This window comes from Rana temporaria, chromosome 7, assembly GCF_905171775.1.
Source record: "Rana temporaria chromosome 7, aRanTem1.1, whole genome shotgun sequence".
NCBI classification, from domain to species: domain Eukaryota; kingdom Metazoa; phylum Chordata; class Amphibia; order Anura; family Ranidae; genus Rana; species Rana temporaria.
In genome coordinates, this window is record NC_053495.1 from 177,047,415 (window position 1) to 177,062,419 (window position 15,005).

The following is a 15,005-nucleotide window of genomic DNA, read 5'->3' on the forward strand; positions in this document are numbered from 1 at the left end:
GGTCCGTCCCCGTCAGAATACAACTCAGTGGGGGAGATCGATGGACTAACCCAGTGGTCTCCAAACTGCGGCCCGAGGGCCGGATTCGGCCCTTTGCTTGCCTTTGGGGGTACTATGCCTCCCACTGATACGAGACACTATTCTGCCATCTGACACCAACAATGGAGCACCATTTCTCCCACTGACACAACTATTGGAGCACTATTCCGCCCTATGATACCAGCAATGGGGCACTATTCCTCTCCCCTAATACCCAATGTTTACTAACAATGATGCCAGGAAAATTTCCACTCCCACTGGCCAAAGTCCGGCCCTCCAAGAGTCTGAAGGACAATAAACCGTCCCTTTGTTTAGAATGTTTGGAGACCCCTGGACTAACCTCTCGTGGTAAGTACAGCGGCTCCAACCGGATCTGTCCGTTTTTTGTATTTTTTGTGCAAGCCACTGGGTTGCATGAAAAAAACCTGTAGTGTGTGCCTGGCTTTAGGCGAGTGGAAATAAGCTGAGGGCAAGTGTGGAGCCACATGAGGGGGGGGGGCAGGCGCCTCCGGCAGGGTGGGTTAAAGGGGAGCCGATTCTCCTCCCAGCCTCCGCCCCTTGTAATTTTCTAAGCAGGGCCTGGCATACAGCGGGAGTTGGCAAAGAACTAGATGAAAGGGGGCAGGGCCAGGAGGGGGTTGGGTGGGAGCTGCCAATGTTCTTTTTTTTTTTTTTACTTTTCCTATTGACAGACTGGTGATTGGTTGCTCAGACTGCCTAGCAACCAATCACCAGCTTGGTAATAGGAAAATGTAACTTTGGCAGCTCCCGCTCCCGTGTCCAGTGCTGTGCTCCACTGTAAGGCCGCGTACACACGATGGGATCGCCAGAGGAGAACGATCTGAAGGACCGTTTTCATCAGTCCAAATCGATCGTGTGTGGGCCCCATAGGTTCTTCAACCTTCGGTCAAAAAAATTAGAACTTGCTTTAAAATTGAACCGATAGACGCCTAACCGATAGGTCAAAACCGATCGTTGGTATGCAAAAGCATCGGTTAAAAACCCGCGCATGCTCAGAATCAAGTCGACGCATGCTTGGAAGCATTGAACTTCGTTTTTTTCAGCACGTCGTTGTGTTTTATGTCACCGCGTTCTGACACGATCGTTTTTTTAACCGATGGTGTGTAGGCGCGACGGACCATCAGTCAGGTTCATCGGTTAACCGATGACAGCGGTCCGATCGTGTGTACGCGGCCTAAGTCTCTCAGCATCCTAAATCAGTGAAAGTGTCATTCATTGGTTTTAATTTTTTTTCAATGCTATATTGATTATATCATTAAAATATTTACTTAACAAGGCAGTAATGATGTGTACAGTGCCTATAGTAGCTAATCATATTATATACTTTTTTTTATTTATCACAGATCAATAAAGTATGCTTTATGTTAATATTGTTAAAGTTTTTGTTAATATTTATTTTTGTAACTTAATTCTGCATAAAACATTTTAACAGTGTTATTTTCATGAGATAATTTACGGAGGGCGTGTTTAGAGGTGGAATTAGGGGCAGGGCAGTGTAGGGCAACTGGTGGCGAGTAACTCTTAAGACCTGGCTAGTACCTCGGGACTTGAAATGTTGAGCCCTGTCATACCTGACGGGCCGCTAAAAGATGGAAAAAAAAAAGCTGAAGCACAGTGGCCAAAACCATACAGCGATTTTAACAGGACAGGTTCCACTCAGAACAGGCCTCACCATGGTCACCAAAGAAGTTGAGTGCACATGCTCAGAGTAATATCCAGTGGTTGTCTTTGGGAAATAGATGTGTGAGTGCTGCCAGCATTGCTGCAGAGGTTGAAGTGGTGGGAGGGTCAGCCTGTCAGTGCTCAGACCATACGCCGCACACTGCATCAAATTTGTCTGCATGGCTGTCATCCCAGAAGGAAGCCTCTTCTAAAGATAATGCACAAGAGAGCCCACAAACAGTTTGCTGAAGCCAAGCAGACTAAGGACATGGATTAATGGAACCATGTCCTGTGGTCTGATGAGACCAAGATAAACTTATTTGGTTCAGATGGTGTCAAGCGTGTGTGGGGGCAACCAGGGGAAGAAGTACAAAGACAAGTGTGTTTTGCCTACAGTCAAGCATGGTGGTGGGAGTGTCATGGTCTGGGGCTGCATGAGTGCTGCCGACACTGGGGAGCTACAGTTCATTGAGGGAACCATGAATGCCAACATGTACTGTGACATACTGAAGTAGAGCATAATCCCCTCCCTTCAGAGACTGGTCCGCAGGGCAGTATTCCAACATAACGACCCCAAACACACCTCCAAGATGACCACTGCCTTGCTAAAGAACCTGAGGGTAAAGGTGATGGACTGGCCAAGCATGTCTCCAGACCTAAACCCTATTGAGCATCTGTGGGGTATCCTCAAACGGAAGGTGGAGGAGAACAAAGTCTCTAACATCCACCAGCTCTGTGATGTTGTCATGGAGGAGTGAAAGAGGACTCCAGTGACCACACAAAATATTACTGTACAGTGGAACCTTGGTTTACGAGTAACGAGCATTTTGAAAGACGAGCATCTCTATCTCGATATTAAACTCAGTGCTGCTCCTGTAAACAAAACACTAATGTAGTATCTAATACTAAAATGCCTATATGAACATGTTCAATGGCATAACATAAAGCGGACTTCTACCCAAAAGTGGAACTTCCGCTTAATCCAATCCAAAAAATCGCTTACATTAAAACGTGCAGAAAAACGCAGCCTTGGCATGCAAACAACCATCACAAGGTCTCCTCAGCTTGACACCTTTCGCCTCTCCCCCTGGTTGTCATCAGAAGCTAGTGGTGCCCGTGACTGGCTGTCTTTTATACATTTTAAGTCCCGCTTACTACACCCAGTACCTCCTACTACTCTCACTACTTGCGCAGTAATAATTTCCCTCACTTCCGTTTTCCGCCAAAACTGGAAGTGTTGGAACCGCCATTTTGGTACTCCCTATCACCATAAGATATTCTCTCTCTCTCTCCTACCCCCCCCCCCCCCACCCATCTTCTTTACGCTACGCCGACGCAGCGCAGAGAGGCAATCACTGGATTCACAAGCCAGTGCTGCCAAATCTGCGCTGGGTTTCCAAGTCGTAAGTCGGTGGAAGTGGGCGTGAGCCATGCTAATGAGGCGTGACCCCATGCAAATGATGGGCCGACAGACAGATACGAATTGCCAACTGCGCATGCGCCGGGATGTGGACGCATCCTTCTGCGCATGCTCAGAATCACGTCGGATCAACTGCCTAAGATACGACGGATCACTGCCTACGGTGTGAACGTAACCTACGCCCAGCCATATTCACGTCCAACATAAACAACGTAAAATACGACGGCTTGTGTTCCCTGGTCCATACCTTTTTATGGGTTGCGCCTCATATATGGGGAATAACTTTACGCCGGACGCACGACTTACGGAAACCGCGTATATTATGCGCCGGGCGCAAGTACGTTCGTGAATCGGCGTATCTCCCTCATTTGCATATGTGCATAGAAAATCAATGGGAGCGGCAAATGCGCCCAGCGTAAATATGCGCCCACGATACGACGGCGTAGGCAAGTTACGTCGGTCGTAGGAAGCCTATTTTTAGGCGTATCTTAGTATGTGGGTCGGCGCATAGATACGACGGAGCACATTTGTACTTACGTCGGCGTATCTTGAGATAAGTGCTTTGTGAATCCGGGCCAAAGTGAATCACAAGTTTAGCGGAAGAGAACTACAAATCCCTTTGAAGGCAAAAAAAGGAACACATACATGTATTTAACTCTTTAGCTAGTTGTATGCCTTGATTCCTTGTGACCTCAGAACTTTGCAGCAGTAAGATGTATGATGATTCTTGTATTTTTCAATTCCAGTTTTCTACACCTGTCCGTAAAAGTGCCTCGTTCAGGACATCCAGAAGATACGAGCAACCTACTATTGCATCTAAATCCCGCTCACCATCACCCTACACAAACCGGCGCATGTGTGAGTTATCTGAGGACTCCAAACAAAGGCTGACCCAGTTCAACCTAGGACCTCATACATTCAAGAGAGAGACAGAGGACAAGCCCCCCTTTGTAGTCAGACATGTACGTGCAAATTATTCTGTTCATGGTTTTTTCATTTTCATGCCCTTGTCATATTAAAATTATAGGTACAGTATGTGTTACGTTTCCACTGTAGTATATACTGTACAGTGGAACCTTGGTTTACGAGTAATGTGGTTAACGAGCATTTTGAAAGAAAAAAAAAAAATTCTGACTCGGTTTGCGAGTGTTGTCTCGCAAAACAAGCAGAATTCAAGCTAATGGGGTGTGCAGTACCGCATTAGGCCAAAGGTGTGGGGGCACCGGAGCCGTTCGGAAATACTCAGTTCCGAGGTCAGCCGAGCTGTCCCCGATCATTTCCGAGGCTCTCCGGCGCCCCCCCCCCCCCCCACCTCTGGCCACATGCCATTGAAGTCAATGTGGAACTAATTATTTTAGTTTCTATCGATTTCTATGGGGAAACTTGCTTTGCTATGCGAGTGCTTTGGATTACGAGAATTCTCCTGGAACGAATTATGCTCGTAATCCGAGGTTCCACTGTATATTGCAAGAGTAAGATATCAGTAAAACAGAACTGCTTTGTGTAAACCAGAAAAAACTGTGTTGTCTATAGCAAATACCCCTTCCTCTAAGGCAGGGGTGCCCGACCTTTTGAAGAGCGAGGGCCACTTAACCACTTAACGCCCGCCGCACGCCTATATACGTCCGCACAATGGCACGGACAGGCATAAGGGCGTATATATACGCCCTTGCCTTCTAGCGGGTGGGGGGTCCGATCGGGACCCCCTCCGCTGCGTGCGGCGGGCGGGATCCCTCGGGGAGCGATCTGGGACGACGGCGCGGCTATTCGTTTATAGCCGCTCCGTCGCGATCGCTCCCCGGAGCTGAAGAACGGGGAGAGCCGTGTGTAAACACGGCTTCCCCGTGCTTCACTGTGGCGGCGCATCGATCGCGTCATTCCCTTTATAGGGAAGACACGATCGATGACGTCATTCCTACAGCCACACCCCCCTACAGTTGTAAACACACACACAGTGATCCTTAACTCCTACAGCGCCCCCTGTGTTTAACTCCCAAACTGCAACTGTCATTTTCACAACAAACAATGCAATTTAAATGCATTTTTTGCTGTGAAAATGACAATGGTCCCAAAAATGTGTCAAAATTGTCCGAAGTGTCCGCCATAATGTCGCAGTCACGAAAAAAAAATCACTGATCGCCGCCAATAGTTGTAAAAAAAAAAAAATTAATAAAAATGCAATAAAACTATCCCCTATTTTGTAAACACTATAAATCTTGCGCAAACCAATCGATAAACGCTTATTGCGATTTTTTTTACTAAAAATAGGTAGAAGAATACGTATCGGCCTAAACTGAGGAAAAAAAAAAATGTTATATATGTTTTTGGGGGATTTTTATTATAGCAAAAAGTAAAAAATATTGAATTTTTTTCAAAATTGTCGCTCTATTTTTGTTTATAGCGCAAAAAATAAAAACCGCAGAGGTGATCAAATACCACCAAAAGAAAGCTCTATTTGTGGGGAAAAAAGGACGCCAATTTTGTTTGGGAGCCACGTCGCACGACTGCGCAATTGTCTGTTAAAGCGACGCAGTCCCGAATCGCAAAACCTGGCCTGGGCATTTAGCTGCAAAATGGTCCGGGGCTTAAGCGGTTAAGCAACTTGGTAACCAGTCGGGGCCACAATGAGCGGAGCGGGTGGATGACAGGTCATGGCTACTCTATGGGCCCTCCGATCCACCCAGATGAAAGGGGACGAATTCCCTTCTGTTTTTCGGATTGGAGGTAGGCAGGCGTAAACAGACATCTGTCGCTCTATAGAGGTGGATTAAAGGTCCAGTTTTGGTCCGACTGACCGTGTGAAAAGGACCTAAGACTGCTTTCACACTGATTTTCTGTGGTTTACCCACACCGTGGGTGCAGTGTAGTGCACCTGTGTCTATCCTGCGGGTTAGCTGAAACTTTGCCATCTGTGCAAAAGCCGGCACTGTAGAGGAAGCATCGGCTTATGGGGCTCTGCTTCACAGATGCTTTCTTCCTCTACCACCAGTCAAAACACTGACGCTATGGTATGGCCAGTCGGCAACCTGCGATCTGGGCTTGCCAACCCACCACTCCTGAGCAGGAGGTCGTGGGCCACATCAGAGGGCTCCACGGGCCACATGTGGCCCCCGGGCCACTGGTTGACCACCCTGCTCTAAGGGCTTGCTCAGAGTTTCAGTCTGGGGGAATAAAATGAAAAGTCAGCAGCTACAAATACTGTAGCTGCTAACTTTTAATATAAGGACATCCTCCTGTCTAGGAATCCCGCTATGCCGGCACCCTAAGATGATTCGTCCATCGGCCTTGTGTGCAGGTGCCGGCATTGCAAGTAAGGGAAACCAGCAGTTTTCTTACTGAGCATGCGTGAGTTGCGCTGCGCTTTCAGAATGGTCCCACCGTCTTCTGGGACACACATGTCCCAGAAGGCAGAGGATGGAAGGAGGAGGGGCCAGACATGATGTAGATCGCTGTGCGGCGATCTTACCAGGAAGTGGGAGTGGTCAAAATAGAGAGAAAATAACTTGTTCTAGGTCAGGGGCTCAGAAAGCGCTGAAACCATTGGGTTTGCCATCACAGACATGCAACTGCTATTTTCAGTTGCAGATCAGCAATGATGGCTTTCATATTTCTCTTGCAGGTTCTGTTTCAGCGGTACAGCTAGTCTGCATATGTGCTGTACCCCCAGGTTCAGAAAATACTAAGAGATTACATTTCAAAAGTAGCTTTTACTGCTAACTCTACAGAAAATGAGTTCTCTTGACCAGAATTCTTTTATGTTGTGTCTTTGTTGCAGATGGAGACAAGTCAATCCCCTGACACATCTATGATGGTATGTTCCACCAGAGAATGCTCCAGGGGTCACAATGGTAAGTAACAGCATTCTGCCACCTGGAAATGTTTTTGCAGTGTAATACGTGTAACACAAACTGCCTTGTAGGCAATGTAGTGTTTTGAAATGTCCCTTAAAATGAATTGTCCAAAAACTCCAAGCACAAAACCATCTTTTATATATAATTCTCAATATCAACAAAGGATACAAGTCAACTTTGTGTGCATCAAATGCCTTTGCAAATGAAAAATGAATCTGTTAAAGTAATGCTGACATCACTGGGTTGCACAAAGTCTTTACAGGGAGCAGAGCTTTAGGAGGGACCCAGCAGCTCCACCCACTACAGGCTGTCTGCAGAAAACTATGGGAGGGGGCGGAGACGAGACCAGTCACCCTGCATCATAAGAGAGAGAGCAGCAGTGACCTGTCTTTTTTACAGGGAAAAATAAAGACAGGTCACTGCTGCCAGCTTTCCGATAAAAGTCATCCCAGCGGCAGATTCCTGGTAATTTCCAGGCTTACCGGAGCTGTCGGTAAGCTCGGAAGCAATCTAATGCTGCTGATGCCTAAGGGCAAGAGGGCCCATACTCTTCTCTATGCCCATGAAGGACCAGAGTGACATCTGAGGCCTCGTACACACGACAGAGTTTCTCGGCAGAATTCGGCGAGAAACTCGGTCAGAGCCGGATTCTGCCGAGAAACTCTGTCGTGTGTACACTTTCGGCCCGATGGAGCCACCGAGGAACTCGTCGAGAAAATAGAGAACATGTTCTCTATTTTCTCATGGTTCTATGGGAGCTCTCGGCCCGCCAAGCTCCTCGGCGGCTTCAGGGCTGAACTGGCCGAGGAACTCGATGTGTTTGGCACGTCGAGTTCCTCGGCCGTGTGTACGAGGCCTGAGGTCACTTTCTGTTCTCGGGCATAAACAAATGATCTTTTTTTGTCTTGAAGTCAAAATGTAGAAGAAAGCGTTTTGTTTTGTTTTTGTTTTTGCTTTTAAAGGTAAATGAGAGATGTGATGTCTTTTTGACTCCAGATCTTTCTACAAAGAGGACCTGACATACTTATTTGTATTACAAGGGATGTTTACATTCCTTGTAATGAGAATAAAAGTGATAAAAACAAAAAAAATTAAAGGGAAGGAGTAAAAAAGAAGTAAGATAAAAGGGGTTGTAAAGGTACAATTTTTTTTCTCCTAAATAGCTTCCTTTACCTTAGTGCAGTCCTCCTTCACTTACCTCATCCTTCCATTTTGCTTTTAAATGTCCTTATTTCCTCTGAGAAATCCTCACTTCCTGTTCTTCTGTCTGTAACTCCACACAGTAATGTGAGGCTTTCTCCCTGGTGTGGAGTGTTGTGCTCGCCCCCTCCCTTGGACTACAGGAGAGTCAGGACCCTCTCTACATTGCAGATAGAGAAAGGAGCTGTGTATTAGTGGGTGTCCTGACTCTCCTGTAGTCCAAGGGAGGGGGTGAGCACGACACTCCATATATATATATATATATATATATATATATATATATAGCCGGATTCAGAAAGACTTACAACGGCGTATCAGTAGATACGCCGTTGTAAGTCCGAATGCGCGCCGTCGTATATTTAAGCGTATTCTGGAAACCAGATACGCTTAAATTTGGCTAAGATACGACTGACGTAAGTCTCCTACGTCGTCGTATCTTATGTGCATATTTACGCTGGCCGATAGGGGCGTGTACGTGGATTTACGTGTCGAATATGTAAATGAGCAAGATACGCCGATTCACGAACCTACGTACGCCCGTCGCAGTAAAAGATGGCGCAGCCCATGCAAGGTATGGACGACGGAGCAGCCGTCGTATTTTACGTCGTTTGCGTAAGCGTACGTGAATGGTGGCTGGGCGTAGGTTACGTTCACGTCGAAAACATTGAGCCGACGTTACGTAGGGAGTATTTGCGACGTGATTCTGAGCATGCGCCGTACGAACGGCCCTCAATTACATGGGGTCACGGTTAATTTAAATGTAGCCCGCCCACTACATGCCTACTTTGAATTAGGCGGGGTTACACCGGCCCATTTGCGCTACGTCGACGTAACTTGCTTTGTGAATACTGGCCTTGCCTCACTATTTTACGTTGGCTTAGTGCAAATAGGATGCGCTACGCCAAACTAAAGATGCGCCCTCCTACGTGAATCTGGCTAATAATGTTTGGGGGTTGGTTCCAAGTTATTTTCTAGCAAACAAAATACTAATTTTAACTTGTAATCACAAAATGTCAGAAAAGGCTTGGTCAGCAAGTGTCTAATAAGCGTATAGGTTGGTACATATCTTCTAATGTAATGCCTTTGCATGGAAAGTCAGTAAACACGACACCCCCACCACAGCTGATCATCAGCCAATTTTGCAAACTTTGGTATCAGGACACATGTCTGTCACATCAAGAAATAATTTAGTGTCAACCAGGTGTGTCCCAAGGGCAGCACTTTGATGCGGTTCCACATGAATCTGAGTCATTTCATTTCCACCGAGCCTGGCGTACGGGTGCGAGCCGGTAAATTAGAAAAGTGGGCGTTGGAAATATCTTGTCAGGCTGTTGCTCACACACAATGCTAGCTGATAAGGAATGAAACAAGCCGGATGATTCATTTCCCAAGTCTTTTGAGCATTTCCAGGCTGCAGTTGGTCCCTCCATGAAATGGTATAGCACTTGCAATATAGCGGTATATACTTCAGTTATGATGGAACTTGGCACATATTATAGCTTTACATTCTGATGCTGTCATATCATTGCTCTCCCTCTGATGAGACAGTGGGAGTCAGAGCCGCACATAGACACATGCATTACAGAGATTTCCCCTGTGATTTGGATTATTCAGCACAACACGCCATGAGTCATATGGTACTTTCTGTGTTGTTTTTTTCTATACCTACATTTAAGAGAGTTAGATTTAGTTTAAAGGGAAAAATATAGATAAAACATTCTTTCTCAACCCCAGCCAAAGCTTTTTTTTTTTTTGTGTAGTTGATGCATGAAAGGATTGAAACCTCAGTCAACTTGTTTTTGCTCTCTGTAACCTCATTTGGGAGATTTATTCTCATTTTATTTATTATAGGTATAGTAAAACCTTGGTTTGAGAGTAACTTGGTTTGAGAGTGTTTTGCAAGACAAGCAAAAATGTAAAATCAGTGTCTTGATATACAAGTGATGTCTTGATATAAGAGTAGCGTCAAGTCACAACTGAGTATAAAAGAGAAGAGAGGCGCCTCCATCGTCTGAAATTCCCTCAACATGAGTCCCACGCACAAGAGGGACACCCCTCCATCAAAGCCCCCAATGGACCCCCCTTTTACCCTATCCAAAATGAAAAAAAAAAAAAAAAGTCTTACCTATAGTTCTACTTTAAATACTCAGCTGGGTGTGGTTAGCACTAGTGCTGTGGAGTCGGAGTCGAGGAGTCGGAGGAGATTTTGGGTACCTGGAGTCGGAGTCTGAGTCGGCAAACAATGCTCCGACTCCTACTAAATTTAGATTGGAATTAAAAAAGCAAGTTTAAATGTCCCAATTTACAAAAAGTTATAATGAATGACTTCTCTACTGTAAGAATAAAGACCAATGCATGCAGTGCCTCACATAACCGCAAAACGAACACGTTAAGTGACCGTGAAGTAGCATGCTTTTCATGTGCTTCACTATATGGCACGCAACGCACAATTAGGAGCGGCAATACTTATACTTTCCATAGTGTTGTGTTCTGCTGTTACAGGGAACGCAGCGCCCATGGGTAACCTAGCCTCTCACTGATAAGGAATTAAGTAAATATGTTTTTTGCAGGACTAGAGACACTTGTATACACTTGTAAACCATTGGAAAAACTGCTGTCATTCAGCTAAGGCAATAAAAACTCCTGTGGTAATGACATGTATGTTGCCTTTCTTTCCTTCAAGGAATGTATAAAATACATTTGCATATTAATACAGAGGAGTCGGAGTCCGGGAGTCGCAGTCGGAAGTACAAAAAACTGAGGAGTCGGAACATTTATCTACCGACTCCACAGCCCTGGTTAGCACCAAGCCACAGAACACCACCCTGACATTGCCAGTAAACATTCCTCTGCTGTGCAGTCAATGGTCCAGCATTCCACCACCTCACTTCTGCAGGAAGTTAGAGAAGATCAAATCTTTGACAGCTGTCACAGTAACAGATGTTCACATTGAGAGATTTCCTTTCTGCTTATACTCTGGTCTAACTCTTTATTTTCATTTTAGAAAAGCTACACAGAAGTAATATAAATGCATTTTTTTTTCCAGATCTGTCAGCACTGGACAGTCACAGACCCTCCCATCCCCAAGTAAGTACGGTATATGTGCAAATAAAATCAATGAGTGAACCTGTCTATTAAATGTAAATTACAGTCCCTAAAGCATTATCATGCTCATAGGGAAAAACATTTACATTCTGTGAGCATATCTGAAATGATCTCAAGGGGGTCTTGTTCTCCCTGTTGGATATTTATGAAAAATAGAACTTTAGGCGCACAGCTAATAACACAGTTAAATTACAGTCACGGTTTCATCTACAGAATTCTGAGTACTACCGTTACGTTCAGCTTTCACAACTATTTAAAAAGGGAAAGATTTCTACATTGCTTGACCTAGATGAAGACCTACCATATTTTTCGCTCCATAAGATGCGCCTGACCATAATGACGCACCTAGGTATTAGAGGAGGAAAACAAGAAAAATAATATTCTGAACCAAATTGTGTACTAAATTTTTTACCAGTGCCCATGACATGCAACCTGACCGATGCCAATTAAATGCAGCCTTACCGGTGCCCATGAAGTGCAGCCTGACCGGTGCCCATGAAGTGCAGCCTGACCGGTGCCCATGAAGTGCAGCCTGACCGGTGCCCATGAAGTGCAGCCAGACCTGTGCCCATTAAATGCAGTCTGACCTGTGCCTGGCAATTGGTGAGGACATCATCACATCCGCCAGTCACTCAGAAGACAGTAGCCCGAGCGGCTGATGTGGCTGTACTTCATTTGGCCGCTGGTCTGTCTTCTGTCTTCTGTGAGTGACAGGCTCAGCCAGGAGATCGCCCGGTGCTCGAGGGAGAAGGCCGTCCAATATCATAACATGGCGGTGATGGGTGAGGGGTAGGCCTGGTCAGTATTCGCTCCATAAGATGCACAGACATTTCCCCCCATTTGTGGGGGGGGGGGGTGCGTCTTGTGGAGCGAAAAATACAGTATGTCACTGCTATGATCCAGACAAATCTAACCAAAGACATATTTTTTTTCCATTTTGGATAGATAGAGAAAGGGAAGGTTAGAATTCCTCTCAGTTTCTTTTTCCTGTTTACCTTCGGGGAGATTTTACTTCACTTCCTGTCCCAAAGCCAAAACAGGGAGTGAGAGGAAAGCCCTCCAAAGTGAGGGAGTCTCAGTATGTCACCAGATTTATCCTCATTGTAAGATTTCCCCTCTATTATGCTGCGTACACACGGTCGGAATTTCCGACAACAAATGTTCGATGTGAGCTTGTTGTCGGAAAATCCGACCGTGTGTAGGCTCCATCGGACATTTGCTGTCGGAATTTCCGACAACAAATGTTTGAGAGCTGGTTGTCAAATTTTCCGTCAGCAAAAGTTGTTCTCCGGAATTCCGATCGTGTGCAGCCAATTCCAACGCACAAAAATCCACGCATGCTCTGAATCAAGCAGAAGAGCTGCATTGGCTACTGAACTTAATTTTTCTCGGCTCGTCATACGTCACCGCGGTCTTGACTTTCGGAATTTCAGACAACATTTGTGTGACCGTTGTGTATGCAACACAAGTTCGAGCCAAAATTCCGTTGGAAAAAAATCCACGATTTTGTTATCGGAATTTCCTATCGTGTGTACGCGGCATTACTGTTCTGGTGTCAACCCAAAATGTGGGATCTTCTTTTCTTTCATTTTCAATTATAAAAGTAAACAGGACAAATAGAGAGGATGAATCTCACTAACCGGGTCACAGACAGCAATACAAAACTGTCAGGTGTTATAATCCCTCTCCACTCTATCCAAAACTAAAAACAAAAAAAGATTTGCTTTTAGCTACACTTTAATAGAGAAGTGTGGGAAACCAAAAAAGTTTTTATATTCCCCTATATGGCATCAGTATCAATCCGATGTTGCACCTGTCCTCAGCTGGCTCTACCTCAAGAACTGAGCAATCAAAGACTATTAATCGCTCAGTTATTGGTCCGCTCTGAGCATAAAATGGTGATTGTCAGTCACTGGCTCTCTGCTCTGCCCATTCAGCGCTCACTAGAGCACCAGACTGTGGAGGGAGCGGGAACAGCTGGCTCAGGATCTCAGCGGTGCACTGAGAGAGTGAGACAGCTGCCAGTCAGGCATCTGGGCAGATCCAGACATTATTGTCGGGATCTCTACAAAGCCTGAAATGGCTCTGTAATGACAGTGGGCTTTAGCCTGCTGTCAGCTGAAACTGGGTCACAAAAGTGCAGAACTAAGTGCACTCCTGTGATCCACAGGAAAACTATGGCCATAATTCTCCTCTAAATATAATTTTTTGGCGTTGCATCGTTAATGCGTGTTTTTTCTTTTTTTTTTTTTTTTTTCAGTTTTTACTTTTTGAGTTGGATGTTACATTTTAGCTCAGGAAACACGGTGACACTTTCACAGTGTCTCTATGTAGTCAGTATTCAGCCACATCTTTTGGGTGATTTGTGATACCATTGCAGTACAAGCTACGTTCCTGTTAACTCCGCTCATTAACAAAAAGAGAATTTAGGATGCTGCCAATCTGCTGGACGTGCATTATTTCTCAGAGGAACTCATTCCATTTTCCACTGGCATCATCCATTATTTTGTAAAGTACCTAGTTATTGATTTTTGACCAGTCTCATACTTCACTGTGATGTTAGTTTAGTAGAAACGGTATTGGGCCACTTCTCACTTCTCTCTTCGACAACCCCCTATTCCTGCGTACTCTAAAATTTCAGCAGGAGAATAAAAGATAAATGGAAGATTATTAATAGTGTTATTATTTTTGTAATAATGAAGCGGGATTTGCAGGAAAAAGTAAGGTCTACTTCTTTTGTAGTGAATTCTCCCCCTACAATAAGCAGTTTAAGAAATAAAAATGCTCACTGTACATCATGGCTTCCAGTCAGTTTGCCTATAAGGCCGCGTACACACGGTCGTTCCAAACCGATGAGAATGGTCTGATGGGCCATTTCCATCGGTTCACCGCTGAAGTGGCCTGATGGTCTGATGTGCGTACACACCATCGTTCCAAAAACCGATCGGGTCAGAACGCGGTGACGTCAAACACACGACGTGCTGAATAAAACGAAGTTCAACGATTCCAAGAATGCGTCGACTTGATTCTGAGCATGTGCGGGTTTTGAACCAATGCTTTCTGTACTAACCATCGGTTTGGACCGATCGGGCAGCGGGCCATCGGTTCGATTTTAAAGCATGTTTTAAAATTTTGGACCGAAGGACAACAGACCGATGGGCTATACACGCGGTCGGTTTGGACCGATGAAACTGAACCTTGATCCATTCTCATCGGTTTTGTCTGACCATGTGTACGGGGCCTAAGAGGGTGATGTTGTCACTGTCCTTTCTCCAGGATCCTGGAAAGCTGAGGATGCCGAATCTTACAGGAAGTCTCCCCCGCACGGGACTGGAGATGCAACTCATGAGATTTAGGATCTATAGCTTTCCTAGTATCCCAGTGATGTCACTCTTGCCTACAGGAAGATAAGGTGTATGGCGATTAATCTCTACTTTTTTCCTTGTTTAAATATGGACTTTGTATTTTTATGCAGGTTCTGCTGTATACCGTATATACTCGAATATAAGCCGAGGCACCTAATTTTACTACAAAAAAAATGGGACAACGTATTGACTCGAGTATAAGCCTAGGGTGTCCATCTGCATGCCTCACTGTGCCCATGCCTCACTGTGCCCACATTTGGCATGTAATTTTTTTGAGTGGGGGCTTCGGTAGGAGTGGGGCTTCCTGTCCCATTTCCTCCTTCTGCCCAGGGACCGCTTAGG

At 45.4% G+C, this 15,005-nt stretch overlaps 1 protein-coding gene across 4 annotated transcripts in view; it reads left to right on the forward strand.

The window, feature by feature from the left end:
- SPATA6 (spermatogenesis associated 6) overlaps nucleotides 1-15,005 on the forward strand; it is a 115,096-nt gene that overhangs the window by 15,476 nt on the left and 84,615 nt on the right. For all 4 annotated transcript variants that reach the window (XM_040360528.1, XM_040360529.1, XM_040360530.1 and 1 more), the window contains 3 exons: nucleotides 3,889-4,104; nucleotides 6,918-6,990; nucleotides 11,240-11,280. In XM_040360528.1, the coding sequence (XP_040216462.1) occupies nucleotides 3,889-4,104; nucleotides 6,918-6,990; nucleotides 11,240-11,280 (330 nt within the window). The remainder of the gene's footprint in view (nucleotides 1-3,888; nucleotides 4,105-6,917; nucleotides 6,991-11,239; nucleotides 11,281-15,005) is intronic.